This window comes from Typopeltis vanoorti, chromosome 16, assembly GCF_054136105.1.
Source record: "Typopeltis vanoorti isolate ZY-2024b chromosome 16, IOZ_Tvanoo_1.0, whole genome shotgun sequence".
NCBI classification, from domain to species: Eukaryota; Metazoa; Arthropoda; class Arachnida; order Uropygi; family Thelyphonidae; genus Typopeltis; species Typopeltis vanoorti.
Genome location: NC_143564.1, coordinates 87,210,198 through 87,228,376, shown reverse-complemented (window position 1 = coordinate 87,228,376; position 18,179 = coordinate 87,210,198). Strand labels below are relative to the sequence as shown.

Below are 18,179 nucleotides of genomic sequence, written 5' to 3'. Positions count from 1 at the left end.
TATATCATATTATTCTCCTTTGTGTATAGTGTAAGAAAAATTTTGCTACATTGGTGATAATGATATCTTCCTGTTGGTGCAGAACAAGCATGTATAGGAGGTAGTAGAAATAGGAAATGATTTGGAACAGGATAAAAATGAACTTCATACTGAAAACTAAAATATGTTTTAAAAGCAATCAAAATCGAGCAGCTTTCAGAGGTGACTGTAAAACAGTATTCCATGGGGGAAAAAAGAAAAGAAACAAGTGAGAGTGATAAACTGCAATACCAACCACTGACTGATTCAGCAAAAAATCAAGAGGCAGTCACAAAAATTTGACTGCCTCTTGAAAGTTTCTAACACTTAAGTCAGCAGGTGTCCTGAGATAATACAAATAATAATGTAAGAGAGGTAAGCTATGTATAAAAGTAGCTAAACAAGAGTCTTGGAAAGACTGAGATAAGAAGGTGGAAGATAAATATCATGAAAGTGGTAAAATGCTTTGGAGACTAGCTTGGAAATGAAGGAAAGAGTACTGCAGAAGGAATCCTGAGATGCCAAAATTGACAAAGAATGATGATAAAGTATTCTAGATGTTTCATCACAATCAAATTCCTGGTACTTATCCTTAAAGGATGTAGAGGGTACTATGTACTGTACCACATCTTGACTGAAGTTATGGTTTCAGACACAAGAGGAAAATTGATGTATAGTATATTTGGATCAATAGTGTTGGCAAGATTGAGATTTGATATACTAGTGGGTAGATGGATAATTGTAAAAGCAAATATCCCTGCATATCTTTCAAAATGATCAGTGGGTCTGGAGAAGAGAAGCCAGATTCAACTGTGCCAATCCAAAAACAGCACATTCTTAATTTGGCATTCTCTGACATGGGATAAATACTTTACATATTACTAATGTTGGAATTTTAAAGCTGAAGGGTACAAAAATGAAAAGAAAGGCCTAAATATACAAAAGATAAAAGTAATATTTCTTCAAGTTTTTTTCTTAAATTTTCTTTTATCTCTTATCAAAGATCCATTTCAATTTATCTTTTAAAAATTAAATTAATAATATGGACATTATGAGTACTAACAAACACCATTAAGCACACAAGTCAAAGAAGTTGAATCATTCCCTTAATGGAACAGGATAATTGCTTATGTTCTCAAGCAAAACAAATATTATGCCTTCCCTCATCTCTTGTGAAATTTGCTTTTCAATGATTTAAAAGCCAGTAATATTTTCTGGTGAAAGAAAAATTCATAACAAACATAGAAAAATTATAAGCTACACACAATATGTAAATAGAGAGAGAGAGAAAAGAAGTCTTGTCTAAATGTACATCGCCATCCACCAACCACTCCATGGATTGGTCTATAATTAAAATGTGTTATTTAGAAAAAAAATTTTACACACTTCACCTCAAAAAATCAAGCGAGATTAAACATAAGGAACTTTATGGGCATAATTTTGCATGTGTGGAAATTGATAATCAGAGTCTATAACATTTTCAACTATTTCCAATAACTGACAGCAAGCAATGTGAAAAGTAGAGACAGCTGACAGATGAAAGTTGTATAATGTATGACATGAACCACTTCATATCTGACTGCCAATGGCTCATGTTCTGCATTATATGAATTTTTACATTTTCTTTTCTTGAAGGTTAATTATAAACAAGATATTGGGAATTCAATTTACGCACCGAATGATATGAATCCATTTATTATTATTAATTAGGTTTGTCATAAAACCTTCATAGTTATGATTTCTGAAAAGCATGTTTAATTGATCATATCCATTTGCAAGAACAGGCAGTTATAACCAAAAACAAATATTTTGTTGAACTAAAAATATGAGAAGGAACAATAGTCTTACTTGTCAAGAATACAAGACACTAGCAAATTCTCTACTTCACTGACATCAATATTCAATTCCTAAATAAATTTAAAATCAGATTAGTGATTCCACGAAACAATAACTGAGATTAAATAACTGAACTTAATGTTACAAAATTAAAGACAATATATAAATATTATTTTACAGTTCATTAAGATGAATTACTAATTCAAATCTTTGGTAAACTGGTTTTCTATATTTGATTAAATTTCAAACAGATTTTTTTCTTTTGTTATTCCTCCCCATGTAGGTAGAGTGAATAGTTTACGATAAAGAACTTCTTGTACCACAACATTCTATCAATGGTGCTTTGGTTGAGGCTTTTCAATTTGAAATTTGTGATTTTTAGCATATAGTTTTACTGTATATATATATGTTCAATTTTTCTATTTTTATCTGTACAAACCCAACCCATACAAAATGTATGTATAGTGGTGTTTGTTGTAGTGAGAATCAAATGTGTATGTGAAAAACAACATCTATGTAGAATGTTATGCCCAAAGAACATAGCATTTTTGTTTTAATTTTAATTAAAAATTACTGTTCCACTTAATAATTTCACATCATCTACAATTACACAGACTATTCCTAAATAGCTAATTTGTAGAATGCCTTAGATGAATTAGTTATTATAACTGGCAAACAATATTTTTATCATCATCATCAAATTCCTGATATGTACCATCAGGGGATGGTACAGGATAATATTACGATAGTGCTACATGAAAAAGTTACATCAGATCAACAATTTTACAAATTAATCAGTTATTTGTTAAGATTCCAATATTATCAGATTTTATATTTCTGTGTTCTAAGGGGCACATTTTACACTATCAATCGATCTAGACCTTGGTCTTACTCTGGGTCTTTTTCCGCCATACTGGCAAAATATACTTGCTCTGCTAACCTTTCTTCTCCCATTTTGTTTAAGTGACCATGCTAACACATTCCTGAATGTTAACAATGCCAAGTTTCCTCCTAATACCTTCATTTTTAATACAATAATACTGTCATTGATGAAATCTGTTCACTCCACTAAACTTTCTCACAGGTTTCATATTTGTAGCCTCCAGTCTTTAATAAGGCTTTATTTCTAACCCAGATCTCAGATCCATAAGGTAAAATTGGCCTGAACATGATTCAAATATAGCTGGTTTAGTGATTTGATTAATTTTTCTCTTATTCCATATAAATTTATTCAGGTGACTTCTTACTATAGCAGCTTTGCTAATTCTTTATATAGCAGTAACTCTTGTTATACACAAGGGGTGGCATTCTCGAGAATCACCACACATATCGAAAACCTGTAAAATGGGAGCCTTATAACGTAGGATGATAATAATGGTTGCATTCTTATATGAGAGAGAGAGAGAGATTCCAATTGTTCATGATTAATTTAATCAAAAATGCATGTAAGTTTCATACATATTGAGACATAAGAGTAAAAGTAGTTCTTTAATTTCACGATTGACATATTGTACTACATCTTAATCACATATTTAGCTGGCAAGCTGAAGTTAAAGGCTAATAGGAGACTAAAGACTCATTTTTCAATAATCTCTCAATGATAACCTGACTTGCAGTTTTCAACTTCTGCTTGTAACTTCTCGGTATGTAACCTCCTTTTTCTAACTTTGCTTTGAAGAGAAATTCATGAAATTCTGCAGTGGCACTGCAATCAGAAGCTGCAGCCTTGCCAGTCATGTCGAGACTGTGGAATGAATAGTGAATCGTATACAGATTACACCACCCACAACTTCCAGTAAAAGATGTTAGTTGCTTTTCATCTTTCATCAGACCTTTGTACAAATCTTCCACCTTCTCTAATATGATTGGTTCCAGAAAAAGGAATGTTCTGCCAGTTCTGATGCTTAATCCATATAGCCAGCAATGTTTCCATTTTCTCAATTGCATGGCATCGAGATTTCATTACTCTGATCACTCTGAGATTCGTGGATGATTGAGTGCTCATGCAAATGTATTAGCATTAGCACTGTTGAATCAATCAGTCCCATGGCCCTTCGAATGTCAATGCTACATTCACCTCTATCAAACTGATTCAAATTCCAACTTTGAAAGAAATTCCAAGAATGAGATTTCCTAAGCCTTTTCTTCACTTGTTCTTTATTTACATTCTTCTTTTCATGCTTAATTTCCTTACTTTTCCTCACCAGAGATTTTGCTCAAAGGGCACAGAAGTTATTTATAGATAAAAACAATACCACATAGACCAATAAGAGCAGTAAGGACACAAAATGGACACTGGACAAAGGTAGGAAATAAGGTGCACACACGGGGATGCTTCCACATATTAGAAACAGCAATAGTCATTATGTATCCTAATAATGAAACCATATATACAAGGTGTGTTCAAAAAAAGACCGAACTTTTGCTATAAAGACTTGATTGCTCATTTTACAACATTTTAAGCATTGTCCTCTTCAAAGTAGTCTCCTATACTGGCAATACACCATTTCCAATGTTTCTGCCATTGTTGGAATGCTTCCTGGAATGCACTTTTTGTGATTGTGTGCAGTTCTCTTATCGCATTTTTCTGAATCTCTTCTATGGTTTGGAAACAATGCCCTTTCAAAGTGGTTTTAAGTTTGGGAAACAGGAAAAAGTCTGTTGGGCTAAGTCTGGAGAATAGGGTGGATGGGGCACAATGTCTGTCTGATATTTTGTCATATAACTGCGGATGAGGAGCGATGCATAAGCTGGTGCACTGTCGTGGTGCAACATCCAAGTTTGGTTTTCCCACAATTCAGGTCTCTTTCTTACCACGGCATCTCTCAAATGTGCTAAAACTTCCTGGTACAGTTCTTTGTTTGCCATCTGACCACATGATATAAATTCATAATGGACAATGCCTTTCCAATCAAAAAAACACAACCAACATCACCTTGTTCTTTGACTGACTCATCCACTAATGCTTAAACCACTCATAGCATTATGTTTGGCTCATACAGTCCTATCCATATGCTTGGTTAAGCAATTGAAATGTCTCAAGAAATTTTTGATGCTGATCCAGATATGGAATGAAGCTTCAAAGTCTGCTGAAATCTTAATAAAGCTATCGCCAGCTATCAGAAATTGCATGACAAAATGAAAAAAGTCGAGAAGTATTCAAACATCTTTACTTAATTTTTAATTTTTTTTTTTTTTTTGCAAAAAAAGTAGCTCAATCAAATGTTTAGACATTAAATAAAAATTTAAAACAATTAACTTCTGATGATTTTCCTCCAGAATAGCTTATACAGTAATATTTTTTTTCAGATTTATGCTAACTGATGGATGAATTAATTATTCTTATTGTTTATTGCATTTGCTTAATTTTGCTTAGCATGCATTAATTGATGGATTAATTAATCACATTAAGCGAGGTTTTTCTGTATTTCCAATATTTAATTTGCATCTTCATTAAAAAGTATGCTTAAATTACTGAAATGTTTACTTGTTCTTTGGTTCTCTAGGATGCAGAAAATTTATTTATCACTAGTTTAGACTATAATAGATTTAGTTTAATCCTTAGGCACAGATGACTTGCTACTGCTTCTGCCTGGTATCTCCAGCTCTGGGCCTGGCTCCCACTGAAGAGACCTCAATAAAGGTCGAAACTAGTCTGGGTAGATGGCCAATCCCTTTAATGCATAACAGTATACATATCCACATAGGAAATGTGTTTTGCATTATGGGAGATACTGGGTTAGAAGTGCCTGGTAGCTTGCTCCACCTTTGCCACGAGTTGCCTTGGTGTTGCACTACTTACTGGATAAGATAGTACAACACTATATTTAGTCCTGAAGATATTTTCAGGCGCAAACTTTGTTTGCTCTCACTGGGATAAAGGATTAAACTAAATCTATTATACTCTAGGATGCAGTTGATAATTTTGATGTTTCTGCTATTTTCATAAAAAATTTATTACAGCTGATATTCAATTTAGTCAGGGAATCCTGCAGACTTCAACTGGATTTATTTAGAAGTATAATATCATCAACAGAAGAAATAGCTAAGATTTCGCAATTTTGATATCAGGTTTAATGCCACTTTCCTTTATAATGCGATACATATAAATCATGAATAACAACAGAGTTAATATGCAACATTTCACATCTGATTTAACAGAAAACCATCTTCCTGTACCTCATCAATTCTAACTTTTGAATTACAACTCAAATATAGACTATGTACCATCCAATATAATGTCCCATTTACACTATATAACTATAGCATTTTGAACAACTTTTCTCTTGGCACCTTTTTATATGGCTTTTACAGATCCACGAAACTTAAATACAGATTTTAGTTATATTCCTGTTATATCCTCAACTGTTTGTCTTAAGAGTGAAAATCTGATCAGGACAATCTCTATTTGACCTGTACCTAACTTGTTCTTCTCAGAGCTTCCCTTCCACAACTTACACCCTCTGTCCAAAAAGAAACCGAACTTTTGACAGAAAATAAAATACAGGCCAATTATAATTATTCAAATAATTTATTTCAATCAATATACTTTCCCTGAGCTTTAATACAGCGTTTGGCACGGTCAATTATTCGTTAAATTAGTTTTTTATATCGGTTTTTGGGGTACTGTTGAGGGTCATGGTTACTGCCACTAGAACGTTTTCAATGGTGTCGTATCGCTTTCCTTTCATCAGCAAATGAAGTCGGGGGAAGAGAAAGAAGTCACAGGGTGTTAAATCAGATGAATGTGTCGTGTGATCCAACACACAAACTTGGTTTTTGCTCACAAACTGTCTCACAATGTTCGAACGATGAGATGGTGCATTATCGTGCAAAAGTGGCCAGCTGCCTGCATCACGAATTATCGCTTCAAAACTTCAAGATAAAACTTAACATTGACCATTTGGCCAAGCGGAACGAATTCTTTTTGGTAATGCCCTTGGAATCGTAGAAACAAATCAGCACTGTCTTTACTTTTAACTTCTCCAAGCGACTTTTTTTCGGATACCCCTCATCTGGTGGTCTCCACTCAGCACTTTGTTTCGGGCTTATACTCAAAACACCACGTTTCATCACCAGTAACGATCGTTTCAAACAAGTTTGAGTCCTTACTAGTGGTTTTAACGAGGTCCTTGCAGTGTTCAATTCGATACATTTTTTGGTCATCGGTCGGCTTGTGGGGAACAAATCACGAATTCAATTTACGAAGGCCCAAAATCTCAGTCAAAATGTTGTGCACAGTTGATGTTGGAATCCCCAATTCATATTCAATCAATCTCACGGACAATTTCGGGTTTTCTTTGATGAAATCAAGGAAATTTTCTTTGATGAAATCTTCACTTTTTTGATGTTAACTTCGCTCAGTCCAGTTTTTGGACTTCCCGGCTTTTTGTCATCCTCAAGCGTCTCACGACCACTTTGAAATCGCTTAACCCACTCGTAAACTTGAGTACGGGATAAGCATTCATCACTGTATGCTTTTTTGAAGCATTTGATGTGTTTCAGTAAAACGTTTACCAAGTTTAACACAAAAGTATTTCAGCTCTCTGAAACTCATTTTCCAACCGTTCGTCAAAACACACTGTCACCCTTGGCGCTATAACTTGGCTTCTAATGAAACAAATGTCATAAACAGCTGACACAACACTAAAGAAGAGTGCCACTTTCGACAACAAAAGATACAACAGGTGGCGACACTAGTTTCTTCTATTTTCGAAAAGATTGGTTTCTTTTTGGACAGAGGGTGTGCTTAACTTTTTTCTCAAGTATACTTGCATCAATCTACCAGAACCAGTCAGCAGAGAAATTCCTCTAAAATTCTCATATTTAGTTTTATTTCCCTTTTTAGAGATGAGTATTAGGAGATCTGTGCTTAATCATTCAGAAATTGACCATATGACCAGGCCTTCTGAATTATGCAGAGTAGCCACTGTGAATCTTTTATATCTCCATATTTGAGCATTTTGAGTCAAATATTATCTATTCCAGCTGCCTCTCCACATTTTAGGCTTTTGACTTGAAATCTAAAAAATACCTTTATCTTCTGTTTTCATGTCACCTTTATGGTACTTCTATCCATTTCTAAGCTTTTTCAATAGCCTCTAGAATAATTTACCACCTTCCAGATATTTATTTTCTATTTTACACACAGCTTCAATTTCTCACATCTTTCTATGTATTCTTTAAGAATACAAGCTGGCTTAATTTCCAGAAACTTCTAATACATGTTCTTCTTTTCCTTAATTGCTTTTTTTTTTTTTTTTTACTTTGTGAATCCACTATGGTTTGGATTTTTCTAGCCTTGCAGACAACTTGACCATATGTCTCTTTGGCTGAGTCAATCAACATGTTCTTCAAGGTGCCACTGACTCTCCCAAAGTTTAGTTCTGGTTATCAAATTCTTTCATTTTTTTTTCTTCAATAATATTTGTCTATTTAAGTCTGTGGTTAACATCTGAAAGTTGCTCAACTTTTGTTTGTTTCAAAACTTTCTTATATATTTTTCTTTTTAATATAACAATCAATTTTATCCTGTTCAACACTAAATGGTGATCACTTCCAATTTCAAATCCTTTGTATAATCTTGTGTACTGAACTAGCATGAAGATATCACAATAAACAATAATATATTCAATAATACTCTCCACCCCCCTTGTATCTTCTCTCCCTGTCAATTTGTTAACATTTTTATGTTGGAACATGGAGTTAGCTATAACTAATAACTAGTCCATGTCCTAAACAGAAATCCAGCAGGCACTCACCATTATTATTAGCTCGGTGCTTTTGTTTCAATATTCCTAAAACATTTCTAAATGTCTGGTAATAGTTTCCTACTGCTGTTTAGATTTCCAATGATGACCAACTTTTCCTGTTTTATTGTCAGTTGCCTTCTCTAATGCCTTGAAAAATTCCTCAACTTCTTCCTTAATAGAACCTTCTTTGGGACCATATGCATTAAATAATTCATTGTCCAGTTTCACCATTCTGATATTTATACAGATCATTCTACATGATACTCCCTGCCATTCAAGAGGATTATCGTTATATTTAGTGTTGAATACTATAGCTGCTACTCCTTATTTTCACTGCCTGAACATAACATCTTATATTTGTCGCTCAGCTAAATTGCACCTGCTTTTGTCTTCTCCGTTTCAGTAATGTCTATCATGTCAATCTGATATTTCTTCAATTCTTCTGCTACTTCCATTTCTTTTCCAATGACACTTCTTAAGTTGAATGTGCCAATCTTCAGCTCTGTGATGTTGAGTTCGGATTTGCTCCAGTAGCTGATTTCCTGCAGTTTGCCCTAGTTCCCTGACCAAATCAAAGGGGGAACTTGTTTAACAGGGCGACACCTCAGCTAGCATGAAATTATTATATCATGCTGTACCATCCTTTTGGATTTTAGTTTAAACCAATAAGAATATTTTGTTGGCTAAATCCTAAATTGCCAGCCCAACCTTGTTTGTTAAGTATTCAGGTATATACACCTACTAAATGCATACACCACAAACTACAAGATTTGAAGGATTGAACATCAGGTCTGAATTCCTTAAAAGGCAAGACAGGAGTCTTCTCCCAGTTATCCAGCTTTGACACTTAACGACTCCACTGATACCATGTGTGTGTGCACGCGCATGCAGGCCCGGCTGGTGGTGTGTGCAAAATGTGAAATATACACAGGCGCTGCAGAAGAAAAGGCACCTAAAAGATGTCAAAAAATATGAGATAAGAGTTTAAATAAACAACGAATGGTACATATAATTATGAATGTACGTCGTCTTCCATTCGGGCCACTTCAGATCTTCCCAGAAACGAACAAATAAATTCTGAAATTGTATCCTGGACCCGATTATATCACTGTAATTTTTGATTAAAATTTACGAAAATATAAGTTGCTAAGGGAGAGAGAACATTTTCTAAATTACAATTAATAAAGCACTACCTGCAATCAAGCATGGGTCAAGAAAAACTAAATGGTTTGGCACTAATTTCAATAGAAAATAATATTGCTCAGTCTATCAACATTGATTTACTGCGACAGGATTTCGCTAAAATGAAAGCCAGACGAGTCCCTTTTAGCAAAATTAATGTAAAGAATATTTGAATAAATCTCTTAATTTTATATTCTATTTTATATTATTTTGAAAATTTATATAACTTGAAAAAATTTGTATAAGCAGGACTAATCCATAGGTAACATTATACTGTAAAGCGGTTTCATTTGTTTTTCATTTCCTGTTCGTTTTATTCACACTTTATTAAAAAAAAAACTTTTTTTGGAAAGGTGCCGAACATTAATCGCACATGCAAGAAAAATACTATGCACTGGTCCTGTATGTGTGTATGAGAGTGAGTGAATGTCAAAATAACTTCTTTCTTGTACCCAAAACTTCCCATATCAGTATGATATGATTACTGTCACCAAAATGGTCACATCCTTAAATAAGTCACCTTCTGAGCGCTATGACAAATCAAACACTCTTTGTCCTCAAGTTGCTTCTTTCACATGTTGCTTGAGAAAGCTGTCATTTTCTCTGCTTCCCAGTATATATTCAGATAATTTAAGTTACCCATAACAATCAGTCATTTAACACTCATCCAAGTAATTTAGAGATGCATCCCAAGCAAATGAACCTCGAGGTCTGAAGCAACATTCCACCATGTATATCATCCTGTTAACTTCCACTTCACACCATATAGCCTCAAACTCAGTGCTACAAAGGATATTATTACGCTAATTGCTTTCTTGTGTTTCTATCTTAAATGGACTTGAGTCATCTGATATCATTAGAAGTACCCTCCTATCTCCTCTGTTATTCCTAAAAAATACTATTTTCTGCACATGATTCCAGTATGACATTCTTACTCTGAGAGTAAGATATCACTAATGCCAACAATTTTAGGCCACAACACATTCACCAAAGCAACAAAATCTCAACTACTTTGTTTCTAACTCTCCTGGCATTTGTGTATAGACAAGACTAGTTACCTCCTCATTTTTTCTTATATAGTCTACTTGGCCTAGCTGGGCAACTTTTTGTTTTCCTTTCCCACACATACACACTCAAGATACCCAAACCCAAATTGTAGTCTTTCCATTTATCAGATTCATAACCATGTTCATTGATATTCTTATCACTATTACATATACAAATCTTAGCTACACTTACATATACATCATCAGGATTCCTCCCAACATGATCGAGTTCCCCTGACTCTGCATTATTCCAATGAATAATTTCTCTAGGCACCTGATGCCAAATCCATTCAAGTGCACACCATCCCTCTTATACAAATGTTTTCTGCCATCAAACTCACTCCACATATTCAAAAACTGTCATACCAATTTTTTCTACATAGCCTGAGCATTGAATCATTTGCAATCACTGTGCTCCTCCTTAACTCATTTCTATTGTATCTCAGTAATTAAGCTAACCATAAGTATTTGTGTATGTACACATAAAAAATAAAATAAAAAAACATTAAAAAGTACATTTTAAAAAAAAAAAGGATGTTAGAATATGAAGTAGAAGGGTGTGAATATATACAAGTCAAACTATACATCATTGTGAACCTGTTATGTATATATTGTTTTGACATAGTGATGGTAAGTCAATATGGTTTACCTACTTATTTGATATGCATTTCCAGCACTAAGATAGTCAGTCTTGGACTGCGAGGTTGATTTATCCCCCTAAGGGCTCAACTGTTCCCTCATGAACATAAAACAACCTTGAACACATTTGAAAGTAGCATCATGCATACTGTTACATGTACATGAATTTCTGTAATTTGTGAAGTTGATGCTATTAATAGATGCCTTAAATGGACTTATGCTACCTAAGAGAGGGTTGATGATGATAATTTAGGCATGGCCACCATTGAAAACAGCCTTACTATTATTAGAATGTATAATATCTATAAGGAATTATAAAGCAATATTTTGTTTTATTTATTCCTCTCTCCCCTATTTGTTACTCATTTTAGGGTGGCTAACTAAGAAGTGGAAAATTTCATTTTTCTTTGTAGCATGTCAGACCAAGGAATAAATGGAAAGGGTCCAATAGTCCATGCAGTGCGTGAATGAAAAAGAGAGAGAGAAAGTTGCTCACAAGAGGTCAGGGTAATACTAATTATTATTATGCCGTGTAGAAGATATATACTCAGCTTCCTACATCAGAGAGGGAGGGGGGATATAGGAAGGAGCTGGATTACATAATCTAGAAAATGAAATTGAAGATGGTTCTGTCACTGTTCTATGTCACAGAAAAGTTAAGTAGGTATCTAACATTTAAAGGATATTACATTTTTGATAGCAGAGGATTTCATGTAGAAATGTGTCCACAAATGAACAGTCAGTAACAAATAACAAATAAAAGAATAACAAATAAATATTAGATGCAACAACATCCTTCCTTTGATAAGAACCACTGAAAATATTTAAAATTCATTATAATAACCAATTCTCGCTCTCTTTCTCATTTCTTTCTGACAGTAAACAGTGATGATGGTGATAGCTCATTGTTCTAAAAGTTATGAGTTCGAGTGAAAAATTTTGAGATTTCTAACATGCTGACTACAAGAAAGGGGGAAAAAAAGAAGAGAGGGGGGATGTTATAACATCTGAACAAAATATGCTCCCATATAAATCAGTTTTATTTCTATAAAAAACTTTAAATAAAAACTTCCTGTATTTTGTCCATATAGATTTTCATATATGAAAAAATCCTTAATATATAAAAATATTCTGAAACATCAAGAATCAAAGTCATTCAAGAAAGAGCAACTGTTAGATAGCTCAATATAGTAAACAGAACTAAAATGAATGTGGACATTAGAATTAAAACAATGGTGTTACTTGAGACAACCTGAACTATTCAAAAGATAATTTATGTCATACTCATCTGCATAAACATACTTTAAGATATTTTCACCAGAACAAAACAGCAGATATGTTCCACTCTAAGTTTAAGAAAAGATGTGAAACTCAAAATGGTTAGGCAACACTGAATTAAGGATTTGTTAGTAGGATAATTACTTCTCTAAGTACATACTGCAGAGAAAATATTGACAATACTATCTGCAGCATACATAGTACACAGTAAAAGTAAGGTAAAACTGATATACCTGAACTATATTAATTAGTGAGTTAACTATAATTTTTGAAAGAAAACTGCAAAATATTGTATACGTGTGATGTGATGGGTATTTAAAAATGAGTAAAACAGTTTTTATGGCACCTCTGAATTAGCACAATCATGTCATCTTAAATTTCAGTATGAATAAAAAAACGGGCTGCTTTTTTCACAATTATAATAAAATGGCATTTTGTATAAATGAATATTTCATACTTTAAAATCTAATCATTTCATTATAAAACATTTACAAATGTTAAAAATGCAAAATACACAGATTCAAGAACATGTAAACTAACCTTTGAAATAAACGGTATGTGGATACGGGTGTAAGGCTTTATTAACTTGATCAAAACTTGTGTCCTGATATTCCTAAGCAGGTCTGTAAATGGGAATAAAAATGTACATAAATTATTTAACATATTTAAGGTTTGTAATCTTATCCATTTGATAATACATTATAACCTCAGTAAATGATCCACTGAATTAATTGCCTAATTGTAAATTGACAATTAGGCTATTAAACCCCTCCACAATTCTATCAACATGATAGAATTGGAAGGATTGAATATACTTTACTGTAGGAGAGAGGCTTTAAAAATATTAATGGCAAATTAATGTTAATTAAATAAATTAATATTATAAACCTTATAACATCATTTAAATTGAAAAATTAGTACAATGGAAGGTACATTAACATTTTTAATGGTATAAAATTTCAACCGAGTATCAGGGGCATCTTGATATATTGAAGAAATAATATGATGAAATTAAAATACAGCAGAGCACTAGTAACAAACCTCGCTAACGAAAACATCTACTAGATGTGAATAAAGTAGTAGAGAATGGTCTCTGAAGTCCTAATGACATTTTAATATATATATATATATATATATATATATATAAACAGCAGGGGGGGTGGGGGGGTTGCTTAACAGTAAATGACAGTTTCATGCTGAATGAGGTGTTGCCTAGTTAAACACAGACTACATTCTTTTCATTAGGGAACCAGGGTGAACAGAGCAAACACAGCTACTGGAACATATCCCAACTCAACATCAGCAGAGTTCAAGATTGGTACTATCAATGTAAGAAGCATCAATGAAAAAGAAATGAAACTACCAGAAGAACTGGATAAGTACCAGGTCAGCATAACAGGCATGACTGAAACAAAGAAGACAAAAACAGGTGAGATCTTTCTGAATAACAAATACAAAATGTTATATTCAGGCAATAACAATTAGGGAAAAGATGGAGTAGCTAAAGTATTCAACACTAAATACAAGGAAAATCTTGAATAGCAGGCAATATCGAGCAGAGTGACGTAGGCACATATTAGAATGGGGAAATGGACAATCAAAATTATTTGCACTTATGGTCCCATATCTTTCTCTAATCCAGAGGTTCCACAAAAAAGAAATGGAAAAAAATTGATTGAGGAATTAGAGAAGGCAGCTGACACAATGAAAGAGGAAAAAGTTGATTAAAGGTATGTGCCTGCTGGACTTCTGCTCAGGACATGGACTAGTTATAAATAACATCATGTTCCAACGTAAAATTGTGCACGAATTCACATAGAGAGAAGATACAAGAAGACTCACTATGTTATTTTTGATAGTGATGATTTCCCACTCATTCAGGACACAAGAGTATATACACAGGATTTGAAACTGCAAGTGATCACCATTTAGTTTTGAATAAGATCAAATTTAATATTATATTGAAAAGAAAAGTGTGTAAGAAAGTTTTAAAACAAATCAAAGTTGAGTAGCTTTCAGATGTGAACTATAGACTCAAATACAAAAACATCACTGAAGACAAAATGAAACAATTTGAAACAATGAAAAAAAAAAAACCCAAATCTTGGTAATTCAGTGGCAAATCCTGAAGAAAACATTGACTGATTCAGCCACAGAAGCATGTGGTGAGGTTGTCTGTAAGGATAGAAAGATCTGAACTCCATGGTGGTCTCAGGAAGTTAAAAAAGCAGTGAAGGAAAAGAAAAAAAACATATTAAGAGTTCCTGGCAAGTAAATGAGCTTGTGTTCTTAGTTAGAGAATACAGAAAATGTAAAACAGTGCAGCATTGTGTAAAACTAGCGGAATAAAAGGCATGGGAAGACTTCGGTGAGAATAGAGAAAATAAATATCAGGAAGGTGGCAAAATATTCTGGAGGATATTGAAAAAACTTAGAAAGGAAAGAGTACTGTAAAAGAAATCAGGGATGATGGAGGTGACATGAAAACTATAGATGAAGATATTCTAGATGTCTGAAGTAATTACTTTGAAAGACTATTAAATGAAACAAACAGCGTCAGCACAGTGGTGGAAAACTCCCAACAGAAATGCATATCCATACTTTCCGTAAAAATATGCCATCGAAACCTGAAATGTGGAAAGGCAGCTAATACACACACACACATATATATATGTGTATGGGAATAAATTTTTAACTTGGGTATATTGTATATTATATTAGGATAACCAAGCAATTTTATATGCTTGGTTATTTTAGCACCTAATCCCAAGTATGCAAACAATTAAGTTTGCGCCTGAAACAAAGTTCAAGTCTAAAGATGGTACAACACCAGGGCAACTCATTGTAAAGGTGGGTAAAGCTTTGATCACTATTCTTAGTATTTTCCCATAATGTAAAGCACATCTAGTGAGATGTGCTTTACATTATGGGAAAATACTAAGAATAGTGATCAAAGCTTTACCCAAGTTAAAAATTTATTCCCATCAATATCTCCTCCAGAGATTTTTATTAAAACTTAATACACCTTGTTGCAACTTATATAGGTAAAGTTGATAAGGCTTTGTATTACTAAAACCTTGGTATTTAGGGTCTAGCTACTCACTGAGGAGACCTCAAAAAAGGTTGAAACCGGTCTGGGTAGTGACCCCACCCATAATGCATTGCAGTATACATCTTCTAGTGAGATGTGCTTTACATTATGGGAAAATACTAAGAATAGTGATCAAAGCTTTACCCACCTTTACAATGAGTTGCCCTGGTGTTGTACCATCTTTTAGACTTGAACTTTGTTTCAGGCACAAACTTAATTGTTTGCATACTTGGGATTAGGTGCTAAAATAACCAAGCATATAAAATTGCTTGGTTATCCTTATATATATATATATATATATATATATATATATATATATATATATATCTGATCCACACATGAAAGGCCAACAAGACCTATAAGCTGTTGGAAGTTTTTTTCGACTTTGTTAGACTATAAATTATATATTTAGTTTAATCCTTTATCCAAGTGTAAGCAAACAAAGTTTGCACCTGAAGTATCTTCAGGATTGGGGCAACTCGTCAAAAGTGGACTGAGTTCTCATCTCTTTCCTTAGTATCCCATAATGCAAAGCACATCTCCTTGTATGATGCTATGCATTATGGGAAGGGTCACTATCCAGACCGGTTTCGACCTTTCTTGAGGTCTCTTCAGTGGGAGCCAACCCCAGAGGTTACACCAAGGTTGAAGCAATGCAACACCTTTTAGCAATTGGCATAGGGAAATATGACTTCCCATATGCCAGTTGCCAAAAGGTGTCATACCTTTTTATTAAATTACTCTGGATTAGAGAAAGATGTTGGAAATTTTTTCACTTGGTTAGACTATAAATTATATATTTAGTTTAAGCCTTTGTCCAAGTGTAAGCAAACAAAGTTTGCGCCTGAAGTATCTTCAGGACTAGGGCAACTTGTGGCAAAGGTGAACTGATTTCAGAGTAATTTAATAATAAGGTGCGACAGCGACACATTTTGGCAACTGGCATATGGAAATATGACTTCTACATTGCTCAACCATGGTATCACCTCTGGGTCTGGCTACCACTGAAGAGACCTCAATAAAAATCGAAACCAGTCTGGGTAGTGACCCTTCGCATAATGCATAGCATTATACATGTCCGCAAGGATATGTGCTTTGCATTATGGGATACTAAGGAAAGTGATGAGAACTCTGGCCACCTTTGCCATGAATTGCTCCAGTCCTGAAGATACTTCAGGCACAAACTTTGTTTGCTTACACTTGGATAAAGGATTCAACTAAATATATAATTTATAGTCTAACCAAGTAGGGAAAAAACTTCCAACATCTTTCTCTAATCCAGAGTAATTTAATAATAATGTGTGACACCTTTTGGCAACTGGTATATGGAAATAAGACTTCTGCATTGTTTCAACCTTGGTATCACCTCTGGGTCTCGCACCCACTGAAGAGACCTCAATAAAGGTCGAAACCGGTCTGGATAGTGACCCTTTCCATAATGTATAGCATTATACATGTCTGTGTTGGATCCTACTTCTAAATCTTTACCTTGGATCCGACATTTAGTTATTATGATGTTCTTAAACAAAATAGAAGGTTGCTAGTTGATTTCTAACTCAAATATAGAGAAAATTTATATTTATAGACTGCGCCACTCTATATCTGAATTAGTTCAAGAATTGAAGAAAGACCAACTCACAAGTATCCTCTTTTATATGATGTTATTATATATACTGGCCGAGTATATTTAACTTACTTAATTTTTCCCGCTTTGGTTCGAATATTTTTATGAATGGTGCAGTAAAAAAGATTCAGGCAAAATTCAACTTTTGATTAACAAAAACAAATATTTAATTTTAAAATCATAAATTTCACACTTAACTTCAAATCAGTAATTAAGATATCACAAACTCTTCAGCTTCTCCGATAAGTACAATCATACAAACTCTGACAAGATAAATCTGATACTTCTATATTACAGTCTTCTCACAGTTTCTTAAGTTCCAAGATACAATAAAAATTTCAGTAATTTTTCTTCACAAACAAACAAACACTTTTAATTTTATGCTTCTTTTAATTCTCCGTGATAGTTACTGTTAACATCAGGGAATTCTAAGATGAAACTCACACACTTCTCTGAACAGAAATATTAAAGTTGGAATAATCTTACCGTTAATCTTCTTCATTCATCAACATACACACAAACACTTTTTATAACTGTAAACACTTTTAACAATAAACAGCACTCATTAAAATAAATCTTCTAGCATTAACTGAATTAATTTACAGGCACAATACATATAATGAGATGTTCTTGTATGAAGCACTACTGATTACTCTTGAATTAGGGCAATACACAATAATTCTTTAACTTGGGGTTTTATATGTACAGATGTT

The 18,179-nt window shown here is 33.6% G+C and overlaps 1 protein-coding gene across 1 annotated transcript in view; it reads right to left on the bottom strand.

Moving 5' to 3' along the window:
- Window positions 1-18,179, bottom strand: part of alien (COP9 signalosome complex subunit 2 alien) — a 395,054-nt gene that overhangs the window by 22,393 nt on the left and 354,482 nt on the right. Inside the window, exons 11-12 of the mRNA XM_090406656.1 lie at window positions 13,292-13,374; window positions 1,867-1,925 (exon numbers count right to left, since the gene is read on the bottom strand). Of these exons, the coding sequence (XP_090262782.1) occupies window positions 1,867-1,925; window positions 13,292-13,374 (142 nt within the window). The remainder of the gene's footprint in view (window positions 1-1,866; window positions 1,926-13,291; window positions 13,375-18,179) is intronic.